The sequence below is a fragment of the Salmo salar genome, chromosome ssa20 (assembly GCF_905237065.1).
Source record: "Salmo salar chromosome ssa20, Ssal_v3.1, whole genome shotgun sequence".
NCBI classification, from domain to species: domain Eukaryota; kingdom Metazoa; phylum Chordata; class Actinopteri; order Salmoniformes; family Salmonidae; genus Salmo; species Salmo salar.
In genome coordinates this window covers 92,332,951-92,351,605 of record NC_059461.1, presented here as the reverse complement: position 1 = coordinate 92,351,605, position 18,655 = coordinate 92,332,951, and the positions used below count along the sequence as shown (strand labels likewise).

Genomic DNA, 18,655 nt, shown 5'->3' with positions numbered 1-18,655 from the left:
GGTGACAGAGTGGTGGTAGTGTAGGTTGGCATGGTGACAGAGTGGTGGTAGTGTAGGTTGGCATGGTGACAGAGTGGTGGTAGTGTAGGTTGGCATGGTGACAGAGTGGTGGTAGTGTAGGTTGGCATGGTGACAGAGTGGTGGTAGTGTAGGTTGGCATGGTGACAGAGTGGTGGTAGTGTAGGTTGGCATGGTGACAGAGTGGTGGTAGTGTAGGCTGGCATGGTGACGGAGTGGTGGTAGTTAAGGTTGGCATGGTGATAGAGTGGTGGTTAAGGTTGGCATGGTGATAGAGTGGTGGTTAAGGTTGGCATGGTGATAGAGTGGTGGTAGTGTAGGTTGGCATGGTGACAGAGTGGTGGTAGTGTAGGTTGGCATGGTGACAGAGTGGTGGTAGTGTAGGTTGGCATGGTGATGGAGTGGTGGTAGTGTAGGTTGGCATGGTGATAGAGTGGTGGTTAAGGTTGGCATGGTGATAGAGTGGTGGTAGTGTAGGTTGGCATGGTGACAGAGTGGTGGTAGTGTAGGTTGGCAGGGGGGATGGCAGAGTGGTGGTAGTGTAGGTTGGCAGGGGGGATGGCAGAGTGACTCACCCCAGCGCAGCTGCACCTCTCTGGCCTTGGGCTTGCCCACCACGCGGGGCGGCTGGCACTGCCCTGGGGGCACCGCGGGAGTCTGGACCTGCAGAGTCTCTGACAGCTGGAACACAACAACAACATGTTAGGATGAAACACCATGTACAACTGATGAAAAACAATGAGTACAGTATCTATTGATAATGTAGGACTACACGGCATATTACTGCCATGCTGATCTGCAGTATCTGATCTACAGTATCTATTGATAATGTGGGACTACACGGCATATTACTGCCATGCTGATCTGCAGTATCTGATCTACAGTATCTATTGATAATGTGGGACTACACGGCATATTACTGCCATGCTGATCTGCAGTATCTGATCTACAGTATCTATTGATAATGTAGGACTACACGGCATATTACTGCCATGCTGATCTGCAGTATCTGATATACAGTATCTATTGATAATGTGGGACTACACGGCATATTACTGCCATGCTGATCTGCTGTATCTGATCTACAGTATCTATTGATAATGTGGGACTACACGGCATATTACTGCCATGCTGATCTGCTGTATCTGATCTACAGTATCTATTGATAATGTGGGACTACACGGCATATTACTGCCATGCTGATCTGCTGTATCTGATCTACAGTATCTATTGATAATGTGGGACTACACGGCATATTACTGCCATGCTGATCTGCTGTGCGTTTAACAGTAACAGTTAAATCTCCATTTCTGTGACAGAGAAGAGACAGCCACCCAACATGTGAGTGTTCTGTCACGTTACTCTGCATCCCATCCCATCCCCCCAAATAAAATACTTCACCAAAACAAAAGCGTGTCATCATGAGTCATGTTTCTCTGAGTCTCTCTGAGCCGTCGTGAATAAGAGTCATTAACATCATAAACCAGCTGATCTGGCTAATTAATAATTAGCTGATCTTCCTACGCCATGCGACGAGGGTTAACTGATTACAGCCCTCTGTCTTGTACGTACATATGACATGGATCCCAAATGGCACCCTATTCCATATATAGTGCACTACTTTAGGACCAGGGCTGGCACCCTATTCCCTATATAGTGTATTACTTTAGACCAGGGCTGGCACCCTATTCCTTATATAGTGCACTACTTTAGGACCAGGGCTGGCACCCTATTCCCTATATAGTGCACTACTTTAGGACCAGGGCTGGCAGCCTATTCCCTATATAGTGTATTACTTTAGACCAGGGCTGGCACCCTATTCCATATATAGTGCACTACTTTAGGACCAGGGCTGGCACCCTATTCCCTATATAGTGCACTACTTTAGACCAGAGCCATATGGGCTAGAACAGAGTCCTAAATAGTGCACTATATAGGGAACAGTGTTCCATTTGGAACGGAGTCGTGAAGAAGATCATAAATAACCTCCAAATGAGAAAACAGATGAACGAAATTCTCCTATTAGAGGCGGCCCAGAAATAGACGGCTTGGACATGACTGGAATACCACTCCTAGAGCCATTCATCACATCGTGACTGGAATACCACTCCTAGAGCCATTCATCACATCGTGACTGGAATACCACTCCTAGAGCCATTCATCACATCACTACTGGAATACTACTCCTAGAGCCATTCATCACATCGTGACTGGAATACCACTCCTAGAGCCATTCATCACATCGTGACTGGAATACCACTCCTAGAGCCATTCATCACATCACTACTGGAATACTACTCCTAGAGCCATTCATCACATCGTGACTGGAATACCACTCCTAGAGCCATTCATCACATCGTGACTGGAATACTACTCCTAGAACCATTCATCACATCGTGACTGGAATACTACTCCTAGAGCCATTCATCACATCGTGACTGGAATACTACTCCTAGAACCATTCATCACATCACTACTGGAATACTGGAATACTACTCCTAGAACCATTCATCACATCGTGACTGGAATACTACTCCTAGAGCCATTCATCACATCACGACTGGAATACCACTCCTATTGCCATTCATCACATCGTGACTGGAATACCATTCCTAGAGCCATTCATCACATCACTACTGGAATACTACTCCTAGAGCCATTCATCACATCACTACTGGAATACCACTCCTAGAGTCATTCATCACATCACTACTGGAATACTACTCCTAGAGCCATTCATCACATCGAGACTGGAATACTACTCCTAGAGCCATTCATCACATCACTAGTGGAATACTACTCCTAGAGCCATTCATCACATCACTACTGGAATACCACTCCTAGAGCCATTCATCACATCACTACTGGAATACTACTCCTAGAGCCATTCATCACATCGTGACTGGAATACCACTCCTAGAGCCATTCATCACATCACTACTGGAATACTACTCCTAGAGCCATTCATCACATCACTACTGGAATACTGGAATACTACTCCTAGAGCCATTCATCACATCACTACTGGAATACTGGAATACTACTCCTAGAACCATTCATCACATCGTGACTGGAATACTACTCCTAGAGCCATTCATCACATCACGACTGGAATACCACTCCTAGAGCCATTCATCACATCGTGACTGGAATACCACTCCTAGAGCCATTCATCACATCACTACTGGAATACTACTCCTAGAGCCATTCATCACATCACTACTGGAATACCACTCCTAGAGCCATTCATCACATCACTACTGGAATACCACTCCTAGAGCCATTCATCACATCGTGACTGGAATACTACTCCTAGAGCCATTCATCACATCACTACTGGAATACTACTCCTAGAGCCATTCATCACATCACTACTGGAATACTGGAATACTACTCCTAGAACCATTCATCACATCGTGACTGGAATACTACTCCTAGAGCCATTCATCACATCACGACTGGAATACTACTCCTAGAGCCATTCATCACATCGTGACTGGAATACCACTCCTATTGCCATTCATCACATCGTGACTGGAATACCACTCCTAGAGCCATTCATCACATCATGACTGGAATACTACTCCGAGAGCCATTCATCACATCGAGACTGGAATACTACTCCTAGAGCCATTCATCACATCACTACTGGAATACTACTCCTAGAGCCATTCATCACATCACTACTGGAATACTGGAATACTACTCCTAGAGCCATTCATCACATCACTACTGGAATACTGGAATACTACTCCTAGAGCCATTCATCACATCACGACTGGAATACTACTCCTAGAGCCATTCATCACATCGTGACTGGAATACTACTCCTTGAGCCATTCATCACATCACTACTGGAATACTACTCCTAGAGCCATTCATCACATCACTACTGGAATACTACTCCTAGAGCCATTCATCACATCACTAGTGGAATACTACTCCTAGAGCCATTCATCACATCACTAGTGGAATACTACTCCTAGAGCCATTCATCACATCACTAGTGGAATACTACTCCTAGAGCCATTCATCACATCGCTAGTGGAATACTACTCCTAGAGCCATTCATCACATCGCGACTGGAATACTACTCCTAGAGCCATTCATCACATCGCGACTGGAATACTACTCCTAGAGCCATTCATCACATCGCTAGTGGAATACTACTCCTAGAGCCATTCATCACATCGCGACTGGAATACTACTCCTAGAGCCATCATTATGAAGCAGAGGAACTGATGACACACAGCTGAGAGAGAGACATGGAAATAGAACGGTAGAGAGAGAGAGAGAGAGATGGAAATAGAAAGATATACATAAAGAGCCATGCAAATAGAAAGCTCTAGAAATGGAGCTGTTCGTTATATCATGAGTGACAAAGATATAACGGTGAGAAACATCGCGGACAGGGAGAAAGACAAGACTGGTCTAAAGCTCTCATGGCTACGCGGACTGTGTGTATTGTTCGCTCCAGTACATGCAGAGGTGTGTGTGTGTGTGTGTGTGTGTGGTGCAGTAAGGGTGACTCACTGGGCTTTGCCCCCCCTCACTCATGCAGTAAACTCTGGTCTGGTAGGAGTGGCCTGGCTTCAGCCCCTCACACACATGTTCCATGGCTGGACCACTGTACGCCAGCTCCCATGACACGCCTAGAGGGGGACAGACACACAGACACACAGACAGACACACAGACACACAGACACACACACACACAGACAGACAGACAGACAGACAGACAGACAGAGAGAGAGAGAGAGACATGAACACACACTACTAAGCTGTCTTGTTCTTGGTTATGTTAAATACAGAGCTTTCAGGAAGTAGTCATGCAGTAGCCGTTGAATTAATCCTAATTTGATTGTGTTACAGCCTGAATTCAAAATGGATTAAATATGTTTCTTTTCTTCTCACTCATCTAGACACAATACCGTATAAGGACAAAGTGAAAAAATGGTTTTAGAAATGTTTGTAAAATGCATTGGAAATGAAATCCAGAAATATCTCATTTACATAAGTACTCAAACCCCAGAGTCAATACATGTTAGAATCCTCATTGCCAGTGATTACAGCTGTGAGTCATTCTGGGTAAATGTCTAAGAGCTTTCCACATTTGGATTGTACAATATTTGTCCATTATTCTTTTATAAATTCTTCAAGATCTGTTAAATTGGTTGTTGATCATTGCTAGACAGCCATTTTGAAGTCTTGCCATAGATTTTCAAGTAGATTTAAGTCAAAAATGTAACTCGGCCACTCAGGAACATTCATTGTCTTCTTTGTAAGAAACTCCAGTGTAGATTTGGCCTTGTGTTTTAGGTTATTGTCCTGATGGAAGGTGAATTCATCTCCCAGTGTCTGGTGGAAAGCAGACTGAACCAGGTTTTCCTCTAGGATTTTGTCTGTGCTTAGCTCCATTCCATTTATTTTGTATCCTGAAAAACTCCACAGTCCTTAACGACTACAAGCATACCCCATAACACGATGCAGCTACCATCCTGCTTGAAAATATGAAGAGTAGTACACTGTGTTGTGTTTGTCCCAAACAGGCTTCCTTCTTTTCACTCTGTCATTTAGGTTAGTATTGTGGAGTAACTACAATGTTGTTGATCCATCCTCAGTTTTCTCCCATCACAGCCATTAAACTCTAACTGTTTTAAAGTGACCGTTGGCCCCATGGTGAAATCCCTGAGCGGTTTCCTTCCTCTCCGGCAACTGAGTTAGGAAGGACCCCTGTATCTTTGTAGTGACTGGGTGTATTGATACACCATCCAAAGTGTAATTAATAACTTCACCATGCTCAAAGGGATATTCAATATCTGCTTTTTTATTTTTACCCATCTACCAACAAGTGCCCTTCTTTGCGAGGCATTGGGAAACCTCCCTGGTCTTTGTGGTTGAATCTGTGTTTAAAGTTCACTGCTCGACTGAGGGACCTCACAGATAATTATATGTGTGGGGGTACAGAGATGAGGTAGTCATTCAAAAATCATGTTAAACACTATTATTGAATACAGAGTCCAAACAATTTATTATGTGACTTGTTAAGCACATGTTTACTCCTGGACTTATTTAGGCTTGACCTAACAAAGGAGTTGAATACTTATTGACTGAAGACATTTCAGCTTTTCATTAATACATTTGTAACTATTTCTAAAGACGTAATTTCACTTTTACATTATGTGGTATTGTGTGTAGGCCAGGGACACAAAATCTCAATATAATCAATTTTACATTCAGGCTGTAAGACAACAAAATGTGGAAAAAGTCAATGGGTGTGAATACTTTCTGAAGGGACTGTATCTTGAAAACTACTGTGGGTTGATAAAAAGCACTATACAAATAGAAAGGATTACTGTTCTCAAGGAACTTTCTCTGGCGTTAAGGCTGGGTAACAGGAAAGCTCTCTCTGGGGTTAAGGCTGGGTAACAGGAAAGCTCTCTCTGGCGTTAAGGCTGGGTAACAGGAAAGCTCTCTCTGGGGTTAAGGCTGGGTAAGAGGAAAGCTCTCTCTGGCGTTAAGGCTGGGTAACAGGAAAGCTCTCTCTGGGGTTAAGGCTGGGTAACAGGAAAGCTCTCTCTGGCGTTAAGGCTGGGTAACAGGAAAGCTCTCTCTGGCGTTAAGGCTGGGTAAGAGGAAAGCTCTCTCTGGCGTTAAGGCTGGGTAACAGGAAAGCTCTCTCTGGGGTTAAGGCTGGGTAACAGGAAAGCTCTCTCTGGGGTTAAGGCTGGGTAACAGGAAAGCTCTCTCTGGGGTTAAGGCTGGGTAAGAGGAAAGCTCTCTCTGGCGTTAAGGCTGGGTAACAGGAAAGCTCTCTCTGGGGTTAAGGCTGGGTAACAGGAAAGCTCTCTCTGGGGTTAAGGCTGGGTAACAGGAAAGCTCTCTCTGGGGTTAAGGCTGGGTAAGAGGAAAGCTCTCTCTGGCGTTAAGGCTGGGTAACAGGAAAGCTCTCTCTGGCGTTAAGGCTGGGTAACAGGAAAGCTCTTGATGTTTTTTTTTTTAAAATTGTATCTTTATTTAACGAGGCAATTCAGTTAAGAACAAATTCTTATTTACAATGACGGCCTACCGGGGAACAGTGGGTTAACTGCCTTGTTCAGGGGCAGAACGACGGGGATTCGATCTAGCAACCTTTTGGTTACTAGTCCAACGCTCAAACCACTAGGCTACCTGCTGGTTACTAGTCCAACGCTCTAACCACTAGACTACCTGCCTGCTCTAACCACTAGGCTACCTGCCTCTAACCACTAGGCTACCTGCCGCCCCTCCACTCTAACCACCAGGCTACCTGCTGTAACCACTAGGCTACCTGCTCTAACCACTAGGTTACCTGCCTGCTCTAACCACTAGGCTACCTGCTCTAACCACTAGGCTACCTGCCACCCCTCCACTCTAACCACTAGGCTACCTGCCGTCCCTCCACTCTAACCACTAGGCTACCTGCCGCCCCTCCACTCTAACCACTAGGCTACCTGCCGTCCCTCCACTCTAACCACTAGGCTACCTGCCGTCCCTCCACTCTAACCACTAGGCTACCTGCCGTCCCTCCACTCTAACCACTAGGCTACCTGCCGCCCCTCCACTCTAACCACCAGGCTACCTGCTGTAACCACTAGGCTACCTGCTCTAACCACTAGGTTACCTGCCTCCTCTAACCACTAGGCTACCTGCTCTAACCACTAGGCTACCTGCCACCCCTCCACTCTAACCACTAGGCTACCTGCCGTCCCTCCACTCTAACCACTAGGCTACCTGCCGTCCCTCCACTCTAACCACTAGGCTACCTGCCGCCCCTCCACTCTAACCACTAGGCTACCTGCCGCCCCTCCACTCTAACCACTAGGCTACCTGCCGCCCCTCCACTCTAACCACTAGGCTACCTGCCGCCCCTCCACTCTAACCACTAGGCTACCTGCCGCCCCTCCACTCTAACCACTAGGCTACCTGCCGCCCCTCCACTCTAACCACTAGGCTACCTGCCGTCCCTCCACTCTAACCACTAGGCTACCTGCCGCCCCTCCATTCTAACCACTAGGCTACCTGCCGCCCCTCCACTCTAACCACTAGGCTACCTGCTGTAACCACTAGGCTACCTGCCTCCTCAATGTAAAAAGGGATTTATAAAATAAATGTGATTGATTTGCAGTTGAGACTTACCGCTTAGTCCCTCAGATATCTCCACCACGTATTTGGTCACTTCTGCCCCTCCATCATCTTTCGGAGGTTCTAGAGAGAGAATAAAACACGATTCTTTAGGAGGTTCTAGAGAGAATACAACTAGATTCTTTAGGAGGTTCTAGAGAGAGAATACAACTAGATTCTTTAGGAGGTTCTAGAGAGAATATAACTAGATTGTTTAGGAGGTTCTAGAGAGAGAATAAAACACGATTCTTTAGGAGGTTCTAGAGAGAGAATACAACTAGATTCTTTAGGAGGTTCTAGAGAGAGAATAAAACAATATTCTTTAGGAGGTTCTAGAGAGAATACAACTATTACTTCTTGTTCTGGATCAATGTCTCTGTAGCTCTGTTAAAGAGTCATGAGCCAGCTAGCAATATTTATAGACAATATGTGCATCCCAAATGACACCACCATATTCCCTATATAATACACTACCTCTGACCAGGCCAGCACTCTTGATCACACCAAGGGTGGCCAGTAGTCTTGATCACACCAAGGGTGGCCAGTACTCTTGATCACACCAAGGGTGGCCAGTAGTCTTGATCACACCAAGGGTGGCCAGTAGTCTTGATCACACCAAGGGTGGCCAGTAGTCTTGATCACACCAAGGGTGGCCAGTAGTCTTGATCACACCAAGGGTGGCCAGTACTCTTGATCACACCAAGGGTGGCCAGTAGTCTTGATCACACCAAGGGTGGCCAGCAGTCTTGATCACACCAAGGGTGGCCAGTAGTCTTGATCACACCAAGGGTGGCCAGTAGTCTTGATCACACCAAGGGTGGCCAGTAGTCTTGATCACACCAAGGGTGGCCAGCAGTCTTGATCACACCAAGGGTGGCCAGTACTCTTGATCACACCAAGGGTGGCCAGTAGTCTTGATCACACCAAGGGTGGCCAGCAGTCTTGATCACACCAAGGGTGGCCAGTACTCTTGATCACAACAAGGGTGGCCAGTAGTCTTGATCACACCAAGGGTGGCCAGTCGTCTTGATCACACCAAGGGTGGCCAGCAGTCTTGATCACACCAAGGGTGGCCAGTAGTCTTGATCACACCAAGGGTGGCCAGTAGGCTTGATCACACCAAGGGTGGCCAGCAGTCTTGATCACACCAAGGGTGGCCAGTAGTCTTGATCACACCAAGGGTGGCCAGTAGGCTTGATCACACCAAGGGTGGCCAGTAGGCTTGATCACACCAAGGGTGGCCAGTGTTATCAACAGACATGAAAACAAACAAAGCTCTGGTAGCACAGATGTATCGGTGAGAGGGATTTTGATCGGTATCACCATTACGAGCAGATCATATTTCTTTGTGTGTGTTTGAGATGATGATGATTGCGTCTACTCACCCCATGCCAGTCTGAAGGAGTTGGGCAGCACCCTGCCTCTGATGACGGGTCTACATGGTCCTCCTGGTCTGTCTGGACAGGTAGTGAACTCTGCCACCTGACTGGGGTTACTCTTCCCCTCAGTGTTGTAGGCCGCCACCTGCAGGACGGGAGGAGATACTGCAGCAGTCAGGAATCACAATTATAGAAAAGGAAAAACTATTATATATATATATATATATATATATATATATAAATAAATAACACATTCCTCATCCAGGCCTTCATTGAAAGTATTTCTAGGGTCAGAAAAATACGTATTTCTATTGTCACAATATCACTCATCAAGAGACTCTCATCTATTTGTCCAGCAGCCAAATTCCAACTCTCGCCTGCGCTCACTTGACTGTGTTTTGTTGATTGGCCTGTACAGAGCTAGGGGGGAAAAAGCACTCCAGTTCTCTGCCCCTTTCGCTTGGAACTGAAATTACAGGAGGTCGTCACTTTAAATGAGTATATAGCAAGGGAAAACACAATGATGGAAAATTAAGTGGCGGGGGGGGGGCTGTCAAAATATTGACCCCTAGTTGCACCACACTTTCCCCAAACCATCTTGCTGCTCAATGTGTAAATGTTCAAATCAAACCAAACTTATGTCACATGCCCCAAATACAAATCGTGAAATGCTTACTTACAAGCACTTAACCACAACAGTTAAGAAAATATTTACTAAACAAACTAAAGTAAAAAAATTAACATAGGGACTATGGTGGTCTGCTTGAAACGTATTACAGACTTCGTCAGGGAAAGGTTGAAAACGTAATTGAAGACATTTGCCAATTGGTCCGTGTATGCTCTGAGTACAGGTCCTGGTAATCCGTCTGGCCCTGTGGCCTGGTGAATGTTGACCTGTTTAAAGGTCTTACTCACATTGGCTACGCAGAGCGTTATCACACAGTTGTCCGGAACAGCTGGTGCTCTCATGCATGCTTCAGTGTTGCTTTCCTCGGAGTGAGCACAAAAGGCATTTAACCCGTCTAGTAGGCTCGCGTCACTAGGCAGCTCGCGGCTGGGTTATTGACAGCACCAGCTGTTATTGACAAACACACCACCCCTAGTCTTCCCGGAGGTAGCTGTTCTGTCGATGCACGGAAAACCCAGCCAACTGTATATTATTCATGTCGTCGTTCAGCCACGACTCAGTTAAAAATAAGATATTGCTGTATTTAATGTCCCGTTGGTAGGATAGTCTCGAACAGAGCTCATCCAGTTTATTATCCAGGGATTGCACAATGGCCAATAGGATGGATGGTAAAGGCGGGTTACCCACAAGCCGATGAATTGTCACAAGGCACCCGTATCTTCGTCTCCTCTTCACCACATGAGACATATAGATTTGCATTAGTATATGCATCATGTCCCAATGCAAAGTTAAAACTCACTTTCTATATTTTTTGCGAGTTATTACATAAAACCGATCAGCATTCCGTAGTCATGTCAGAAAATGTTTTCCAAGGGTGTAATATAATATGGAGAACACGGCAAGCCAGCCTTGTATGTAAACCTCAACAGAAATAACTTCAAATGCATCACTTAATTAAACCAAATTGTTTGCACTCATGACTACTGGCTTCAACTTAATTTTCAGACAACTTAAAAGCAAATACTTTATTTATTGTTACGAATCAACTTTCAAGGTTGCTAGCCAATTAGCCTGCTAACTTTAAATTAACACTGCGTGAGTCAGCCAGTTGCTATCAACACCTAGCTTACAGCTACATTAAAGTAAAACACCGTTTTGGAAATGCATAATGCCATCTAACCAGTTATCAAAGAATGTTAGCTACACTGAACAAAAATAAATGCAACAACTTTAAAGATTTTACTGAGTTACAGTTCATATAAGGAAATCAGTCAATTGAAAAACATTCATTAGGCCCTAATCTATAGATTTCATATGACTGGGAATACAGATATGCATATGTTGGACACAGATAAATAAAAATTAAAAAACAGGTAGGGGCGTGGATCAGAAAACCAGTCAATATCTGGTGATACCACCTTTTGCCTCATGAAGCATGATATTTCCACCGCATAAAGTTGATCATTGCTGTTGATTGTGGCCTGTGGAATGTTGTCCCGCTGCTCTACAATGGATGTGTGAAGTTGCTGGATATTGGCGGGAACTGGAACAGACTGTCGTTTACACCAATCCAGAGCATCCCAAACATGCTCAGTGGGTGACATGTCTGATGAGTATGCAGGCCATGGAAGAACAGGGACATTTTCAGCATCCAGGAATTGTGTACAGATCCTTACGTCATGGGGGCCGTGCATTATCATGCTGAAACATGAGGTGATGGAGGCGGACAAATGGCACGACAATGGGCCTAAGGAGCTTGTCAAGGTATCTCTGTGCATTCAATTTGCCATCAATAAATACAATTGTGTTCGTTGTCCGTAGCTTATGCCGGGCCCATACCATAACCCCACCGCCAGCCACCATGGGGCACTCAGTTCACAATGCTTAAGTCAGTTACGACGACAAACCGCAGTCAAGTCAAGAACCTGGTGAGGACGACGAGCACGCAGATGAGCTTCCCTGAGACAGTTTCTGATGGTTTGTGCAGAAATTCTTCGGTTATGCAAACCTACAGTTTCATCAGCTGTCCAGGTGGCTGGTCTCAAAAGTCCTGGTTACACGTGATCTTCGGTTGTGAGACAAGCTGGACGTAGTGCGAACGGCCCAGTACATCACCAGGGCCAAGCTTCCTGCCACCCAGGACCTATATACTAGGCGGTGTCAGAGGAAGGCCCTAAAAATACCAGAGCGCCAAGTCTAGGTCCAAGAGGCTTCTAAACAGCTTCTAACCCCAAGCCATAAGATTCCAGAACATCTAATCAAATGGCTACCCAGACTATTTGCATTACCCCCCCTTTCTACACTGCTGCTACTCTGTTATCTATGCATAGTCACTTTAATAACTCTACCTATGTGTACATATTACCTTGACTAACCAGTGCCCCCGCACATTCACTCTATACCGGTGCCCCCTGTATATAACCCCGCTATTGTTATTTAATACTGCTCTTTAATTATTTGTTATTCTTATCGCTTACTTTTTGAAGGTATTTTCTTAAAACTGCATTGTTGGTTAAGGGTTTGTAAGTAAGCTTTTACTGAAAGGTCTACACCTGTTCTATTCAGGCCATGTGACAAATACAATTTCATTTGAGAAGGGGGGGGGCAGAGAGCAAGTAGCAAGTACAGATAAACCACTTCAAATCTTTTTGGCTCTATAACGAAGAACAAACAGCTAAAACATATACATGATCAACTACAAATCTTAGAATCAACTATTAAAGACTAGCAAAACCCACTGGATTATCCAATTACATTGAATGAACCATAGGATAAAATACAAACCCTCCAACCCAAAAAGGGTGTGGGGTGTTAATGGTATCCTCAATGAAATGATAAAACATACAGACCATAAATTCAAATTGGCTATTCTTAAACTCCAACATTACCCGCAGCTCTGACATCTTCCCCAATATTTGGAACCAAGGCCTGATCACCCCAATCCACTACCGGCTAAACGGCCACTTCCCGCCACTTTGCAACACTAAAGATGTGACCGCTACCTCCACCTAGCGACGCAAAGACCTGGTCGCAACCGCCACCTAGCAACGGTAAAGATCTGGTTGCTACCTCCACCTAGCGACGCTAAAGATCTGGTTGCTACCACCACCTAGCGACGCTTAAAGATATGGTTGCTACCGCCACCTAGCAACGCTAAAGATATGGTTGCTACCGCCACCTAGCGACGCTAAAGATATGGTTGCTACCACTACCTAGCAACGCTAAAGATATGGTCGCAACTGCCACCTAGCAACGCTAAAGAGCTGGTCACTACCGCCACCTAGCGTCGTTAAAGTGTTGGTGGTATCCTAAATGAAATGATAATACAGACCACAAATTCCAATTGGCTATTCTTAAACTCCAACATTACCTGCAGCTCTGACATCTTCCCCAAATATTTTGAACCAAGGCCTGATCACCCCAATCCACAAAAGTGGAGACAAATTTGACTCCAACAATTACGATGACATCTGCATCAACAGCAATGTTGGAAAAATCCAGCAGTATTAAAAGCAGACTCCAACATTTCCTCAGTGAAAACAATGTCCTGAGCAAATTTGCTACCTACCAAAATACCGTACGACAGACCACGTATACACCCTGCACACCCTTACTGACAAACAAAACAAAACATCTTCTCATGCTTTGTTGATAAAACATTTTTTTTAAACTTCACCCAATTTGGCATGAAGGTCTGCTATACAAATGGATGAAAAGCGGTGTTGGGGGGGGAAACGGATAAGACATGATAAAATAAATGTACACAAACAACAAATGTTTGGTTAAAATGGGCAATAAACACACATATTTCTTTCCCCATGGCCGTGGGGAGAGACAGGGATGCAGTTTGAGCCCGACTCTCTTCAACATATACACAGAGTATACCAAACATGAGGAATACTTTCCTAATATTGAATTGTGATTTAACAGGTGACATCAATAAAGGATCATACCTTCCACCTGGGTTCACCTGGAAAGAGCAGGTGTTCTATATGTTTTGTATACTCAGTGTATATCAATGAATTGGCAGCACACGGCCTCACCCTATTGGACTCAGAAATCAAACGTCTACTGTTTGCAGATGATCTGGTGCTTCAGTCGCCAACCAAGGAGTTTCTACAGCAGCACCTAGATCTTCTACACAGATTATGCACAGTAGCCAGGACAACAGTAGCCAGGACAACAGTAGCCAGGACAACAGTAGCCAGGACAACAAATACAAATTATATCTAGACACCGTTGCCCTTGAATACACAAATAATTATATCTACCTCAGCCTAAACATTAACACCACTGGTAACTTCCACAAGGCTGTGAACGATCTGAGAGACAAGGCAAGAAGGGCATTCAATGCCATCAACAACAAAAAAAACATTAAACTCGACATTCCTATTAGGATCTGTCTAAAAATAAAAATACTTGAATCAGTTATAGAACCCATTGTCCTCCACGGTTGTGAGGTCTGGGGGTCCACTCACCAACCAACAAAATGGAACAAACAACCCAATTGAGACCGCATGCAGAATTCTGCTAAAATATACTTTATATAGAATACAAAAACCCAAACAGTGCATGCATAGCAGAATTAACACTATAACCGCTAGTTATCTACATCCAGAAAAGAGCTGTTCAATTCTACAAGCACCTACAAAGAAGCATTTCTCACACACTCCACCATAAGAGATTAACCTAGAGAAGAGAGCCCTCAGCCAGCTGGTCCTGGGGCTCTGTTCACAAACAGACCCCGCAGAGCCCCAGGAAAGCAACACAATTAGACCCAACCAAATCATGAGAAAGCAAAAAGATAACTATTTGACAGAGGAAAGAACCAATAAAAAAAAAAACAGTGCAAATTTCAATGCTATCTGGCCCTAAACAGAGAGAACACGGTGGCAGAATACCTGACCACTGTGACTGAACCAAAATGAAGAAAATCCTTTGTACAGACTCCGTGAGCATAGCCCATGCTATTGAAAAAGGCCACCATAGCTTGTCTTCTCTCGAGAGCCAGGTCTGCCTATGCGCACACTGCGTACAAAATGAGGTGGAAACTGAGCTGCACTTCCTAACTTCCTGCCAAATGTATGACCATATTAGACGGATATTTCCCACAGATCACAAAAGACCAAAGAATTTCTAAACAAATCAAACATTATTTTGCACATTGTCGTCACTGTGATTTTGTGTAATAATATTTACTGTTAAATTCAAATCGTTTTTTTTTGTGATGTTGTTTCGTGTCTTCTCACTTTTGTTTATTTCAATTGAATCGGGAAACGTAAACAAGTTTCCCGTGCCAATGAAGCCCTTTGAACTGAACGGACGGAGAGAGAAAGAGAGAGAGCGTAGGGAGCAGAGAGACAGAGGGAGGGAAAAGTGTGCTGAAAAGTGATTCGATTCAGCCTGTATTCGACCGTGATGATTTTAACTGGATTTACATCAACCCCCGTTTGCATCGTGAGAAAACATTTGCTCAGCTACCAAAAATGGGCTGCTTGACGCCTTCCAATCCGAGTTCACAATAAAGACCAATTTACCATTTCCCACAATGCTTACCTAATTAGCCACTGATTGGTCTACCGATGTGTGGGATTGTGGAACAGGTCCTGTTACCCTGAGAGTCAGCATCTGTCCCAAATAGAACCATTTTCCTTAAATAGTACACTACTTTAGACCAAGGCCCATAGGGCTCTGACCAATAGTAATGCACTATATAGGGAATAGGGTGCCATTTGGGAAACATTGCAGTGGGAGGGGAGACTAGCCTAATATCATTAGATCCCTGCAGTCATATGAGTCATAGAGCGCTGTGTGCCAATCACCCTCCTCTCCTCGTCCTCCCCGAGACAGGAAAACACTGATCCCTGGTCTAATTAACCCTGAAGATCAAACAGCAGTGATCAGACACACAACGGGGCTCTACTTCTCTCCCTCTCTCCCTGGTTCCTCTCTCCCACTCTCTTTGGTTCCTCTCTCCCTCTCTCCCTCTCTCCCTGGTTCCTCTCTCCCTCTCTCTTTGGTTCCTCTCTCCCACTCTCTTTGGTTCCTCTCTCCCTCTCTCCCTGGTTCCTCTCTCCCACTCTCCCTGGTTCCTCTCTCCCACTCTCCCTGGTTCCTCTCTCCCACTCTCTTTGGTTCCTCTCTCCCACTCTCCCTGGTTCCTCTCTCCCTGGTTCCTCTCTCCCACTCTCCCTGGTTCCTCTCTCCCTCTCTCTTTGGTTCCTCTCTCCCACTCTCTTTGGTTCCTCTCTCCCTCTCTCCCTCTCTCTTTGGTTCCTCTCTCCCACTCTCTTTGGTTCCTCTCTCCCTCTCTCCCTCTCTCTTTGGTTCCTCTCTCCCACTCTCTTTGGTTCCTCTCTCCCTCTCTCCCTCTCTCCCTGGTTCCTCTCTCCCTCTCTCTTTGGTTCCTCTCTCCCACTCTCTTTGGTTCCTCTCTCCCTCTCTCCCACTCTCTTTGGTTCCTCTCTCCCACTCTCTTTGGTTCCTCTCTCCCTCTCTCCCTCTCTCTTTGGTTCCTCTCTCCCTCTCTCCCTCTCTCTTTGGTTCCTCTCTCCCACTCTCTTTGGTTCCTCTCTCCCACTCTCTTTGGTTCCTCTCTCCCTCTCTCTTTGGTTCCTCTCTCCCTCTCTCCCTCTCTCTTTGGTTCCTCTCTCCCACTCTCTTTGGTTCCTCTCTCCCTCTCTCCCTCTCTCTTTGGTTCCTCTCTCCCTCTCTCCCTCTCTCTTTGGTTCCTCTCTCCCTCTCTCCCTCTCTCTTTGGTTCCTCTCTCCCACTCTCTTTGGTTCCTCTCTCCCACTCTCTTTGGTTCCTCTCTCCCTCTCTCTTTGGTTCCTCTCTCCCTCTCTCCCTCTCTCTTTGGTTCCTCTCTCCCACTCTCTTTGGTTCCTCTCTCCCTCTCTCCCTCTCTCTTTGGTTCCTCTCTCCCTCTCTCCCTCTCTCTTTGGTTCCTCTCTCCCACTCTCTTTGGTTCCTCTCTCCCTCTCTCTTTGGTTCCTCTCTCCCTCTCTCCCTCTCTCTTTGGTTCCTCTCTCCCACTCTCTTTGGTTCCTCTCTCCCTCTCTCCCTCTCTCTTTGGTTCCTCTCTCCCACTCTCTTTGGTTCCTCTCTCCCTCTCTCCCTGGTTCCTCTCTCCCACTCTCCCTGGTTCCTCTCTCCCTCTCTCCCTGGTTCCTCTCTCCCACTCTCCCTGGTTCCTCTCTCCCACTCTCCCTGGTTCCTCTCTCCCACTCTCCCTGGTTCCTCTCTCCCACTCTCCCTGGTTCCTCTCTCCCACTCTCCCTGGTTCCTCTCTCCCACTCTCCCAGGTTCCTCTCTCCCACTCTCCCTGGTTCCTCTCTCCCACTCTCCCTGGTTCCTCTCTCCCACTCTCCCAGGTTCCTCTCTCCCACTCTCCCAGGTTCCTCTCTCCCTGGTTCCTCTCTCCCACTCTCTCTGGTTCCTCTCTCCCACTCTCCCTGGTTCCTCTCTCCCACTCTCCCTGGTTCCTCTCTCCCTCTCTCCCTGGTTCCTCTCTCCCACTCTCCCTGGTTCCTCTCTCCCACTCTCCCTGGTTCCTCTCTCCCACTCTCCCAGGTTCCTCTCTCCCACTCTCTTTGGTTCCTCTCTCCCACTCTCCCTGGTTCCTCTCTCCCACTCTCCCTGGTTCCTCTCTCCCACTCTCCCCATCTCTTTCAACATCTCTTTGGTTCCTCTCTCTGTCTCGGCGTCTTTCCCCCCGTTTCTCTCCGTCTCTCTCCTCTTACCCTCACTCACTCACTTCTGTCTTTCTATCTCGCGCTCAGTATGACTCCATAGATTGTATTACTAGACTGTATTAGTTGTTTGACTATTACTGTATTAGTTGTATGAATCTATAGACTGTATCAGCTGCGTCAGCTGTATGACTCTATAGACTGTATCAGCAGTATGACTCTATAGACTGTATCAGCTGTATGACTCTATAGACTATCAGCTGTATGACTCTATAGACTGTATCAGCTTATAGACTGTATCAGCTGTATGACTCTATAGACTGTATCAGCTGTATGACTCTATAGACTGTATCAGCTGTATGACTCTATAGACTGTATCAGCTGTATGACTCTATAGACTATCAGCTGTATCAGCTGTATGACTCTATAGACTATCAGCTGTATCAGATGTATGACTCTATAGACTCTATAGACTGTATCAGCTGTATGACTCTATAGACTGTATCAGCTGTATCAGCTGTATGACTCTATAGACTGTATCAGCTGTATCAGCTGTATGACTCTATAGACTGTCAGCTGTATGACTCTATAGACTGCGTCAGCTGTATGACTCTATAGACTGCGTCAGCTGTATGACTCTATAGACTGCGTCAGCTGTATGACTCTATAGACTGCATCAGCTGTATGACTCTATAGACTGTATCAGCAGTATGACTCTATAGACTGTATCAGCTGTATCAGCTGTATGACTCTATAGACTGTATCAGCTGTATGACTCTATAGACTGTATCAGCTGT

The 18,655-nt window shown here is 45.7% G+C and overlaps 1 protein-coding gene across 7 annotated transcripts in view; it reads right to left on the bottom strand.

The window, feature by feature from the left end:
* Window positions 1–18,655, bottom strand: part of fndc3a (fibronectin type III domain containing 3A) — a 187,963-nt gene that overhangs the window by 36,739 nt on the left and 132,569 nt on the right. For all 7 annotated transcript variants that reach the window (XM_045704129.1, XM_045704130.1, XM_045704128.1 and 4 more), the window contains 4 exons: window positions 9,546–9,684; window positions 8,176–8,244; window positions 4,552–4,670; window positions 594–699 (listed from right to left, as the gene is read on the bottom strand). In XM_045704129.1, the coding sequence (XP_045560085.1) occupies window positions 594–699; window positions 4,552–4,670; window positions 8,176–8,244; window positions 9,546–9,684 (433 nt within the window). The remainder of the gene's footprint in view (window positions 1–593; window positions 700–4,551; window positions 4,671–8,175; window positions 8,245–9,545; window positions 9,685–18,655) is intronic.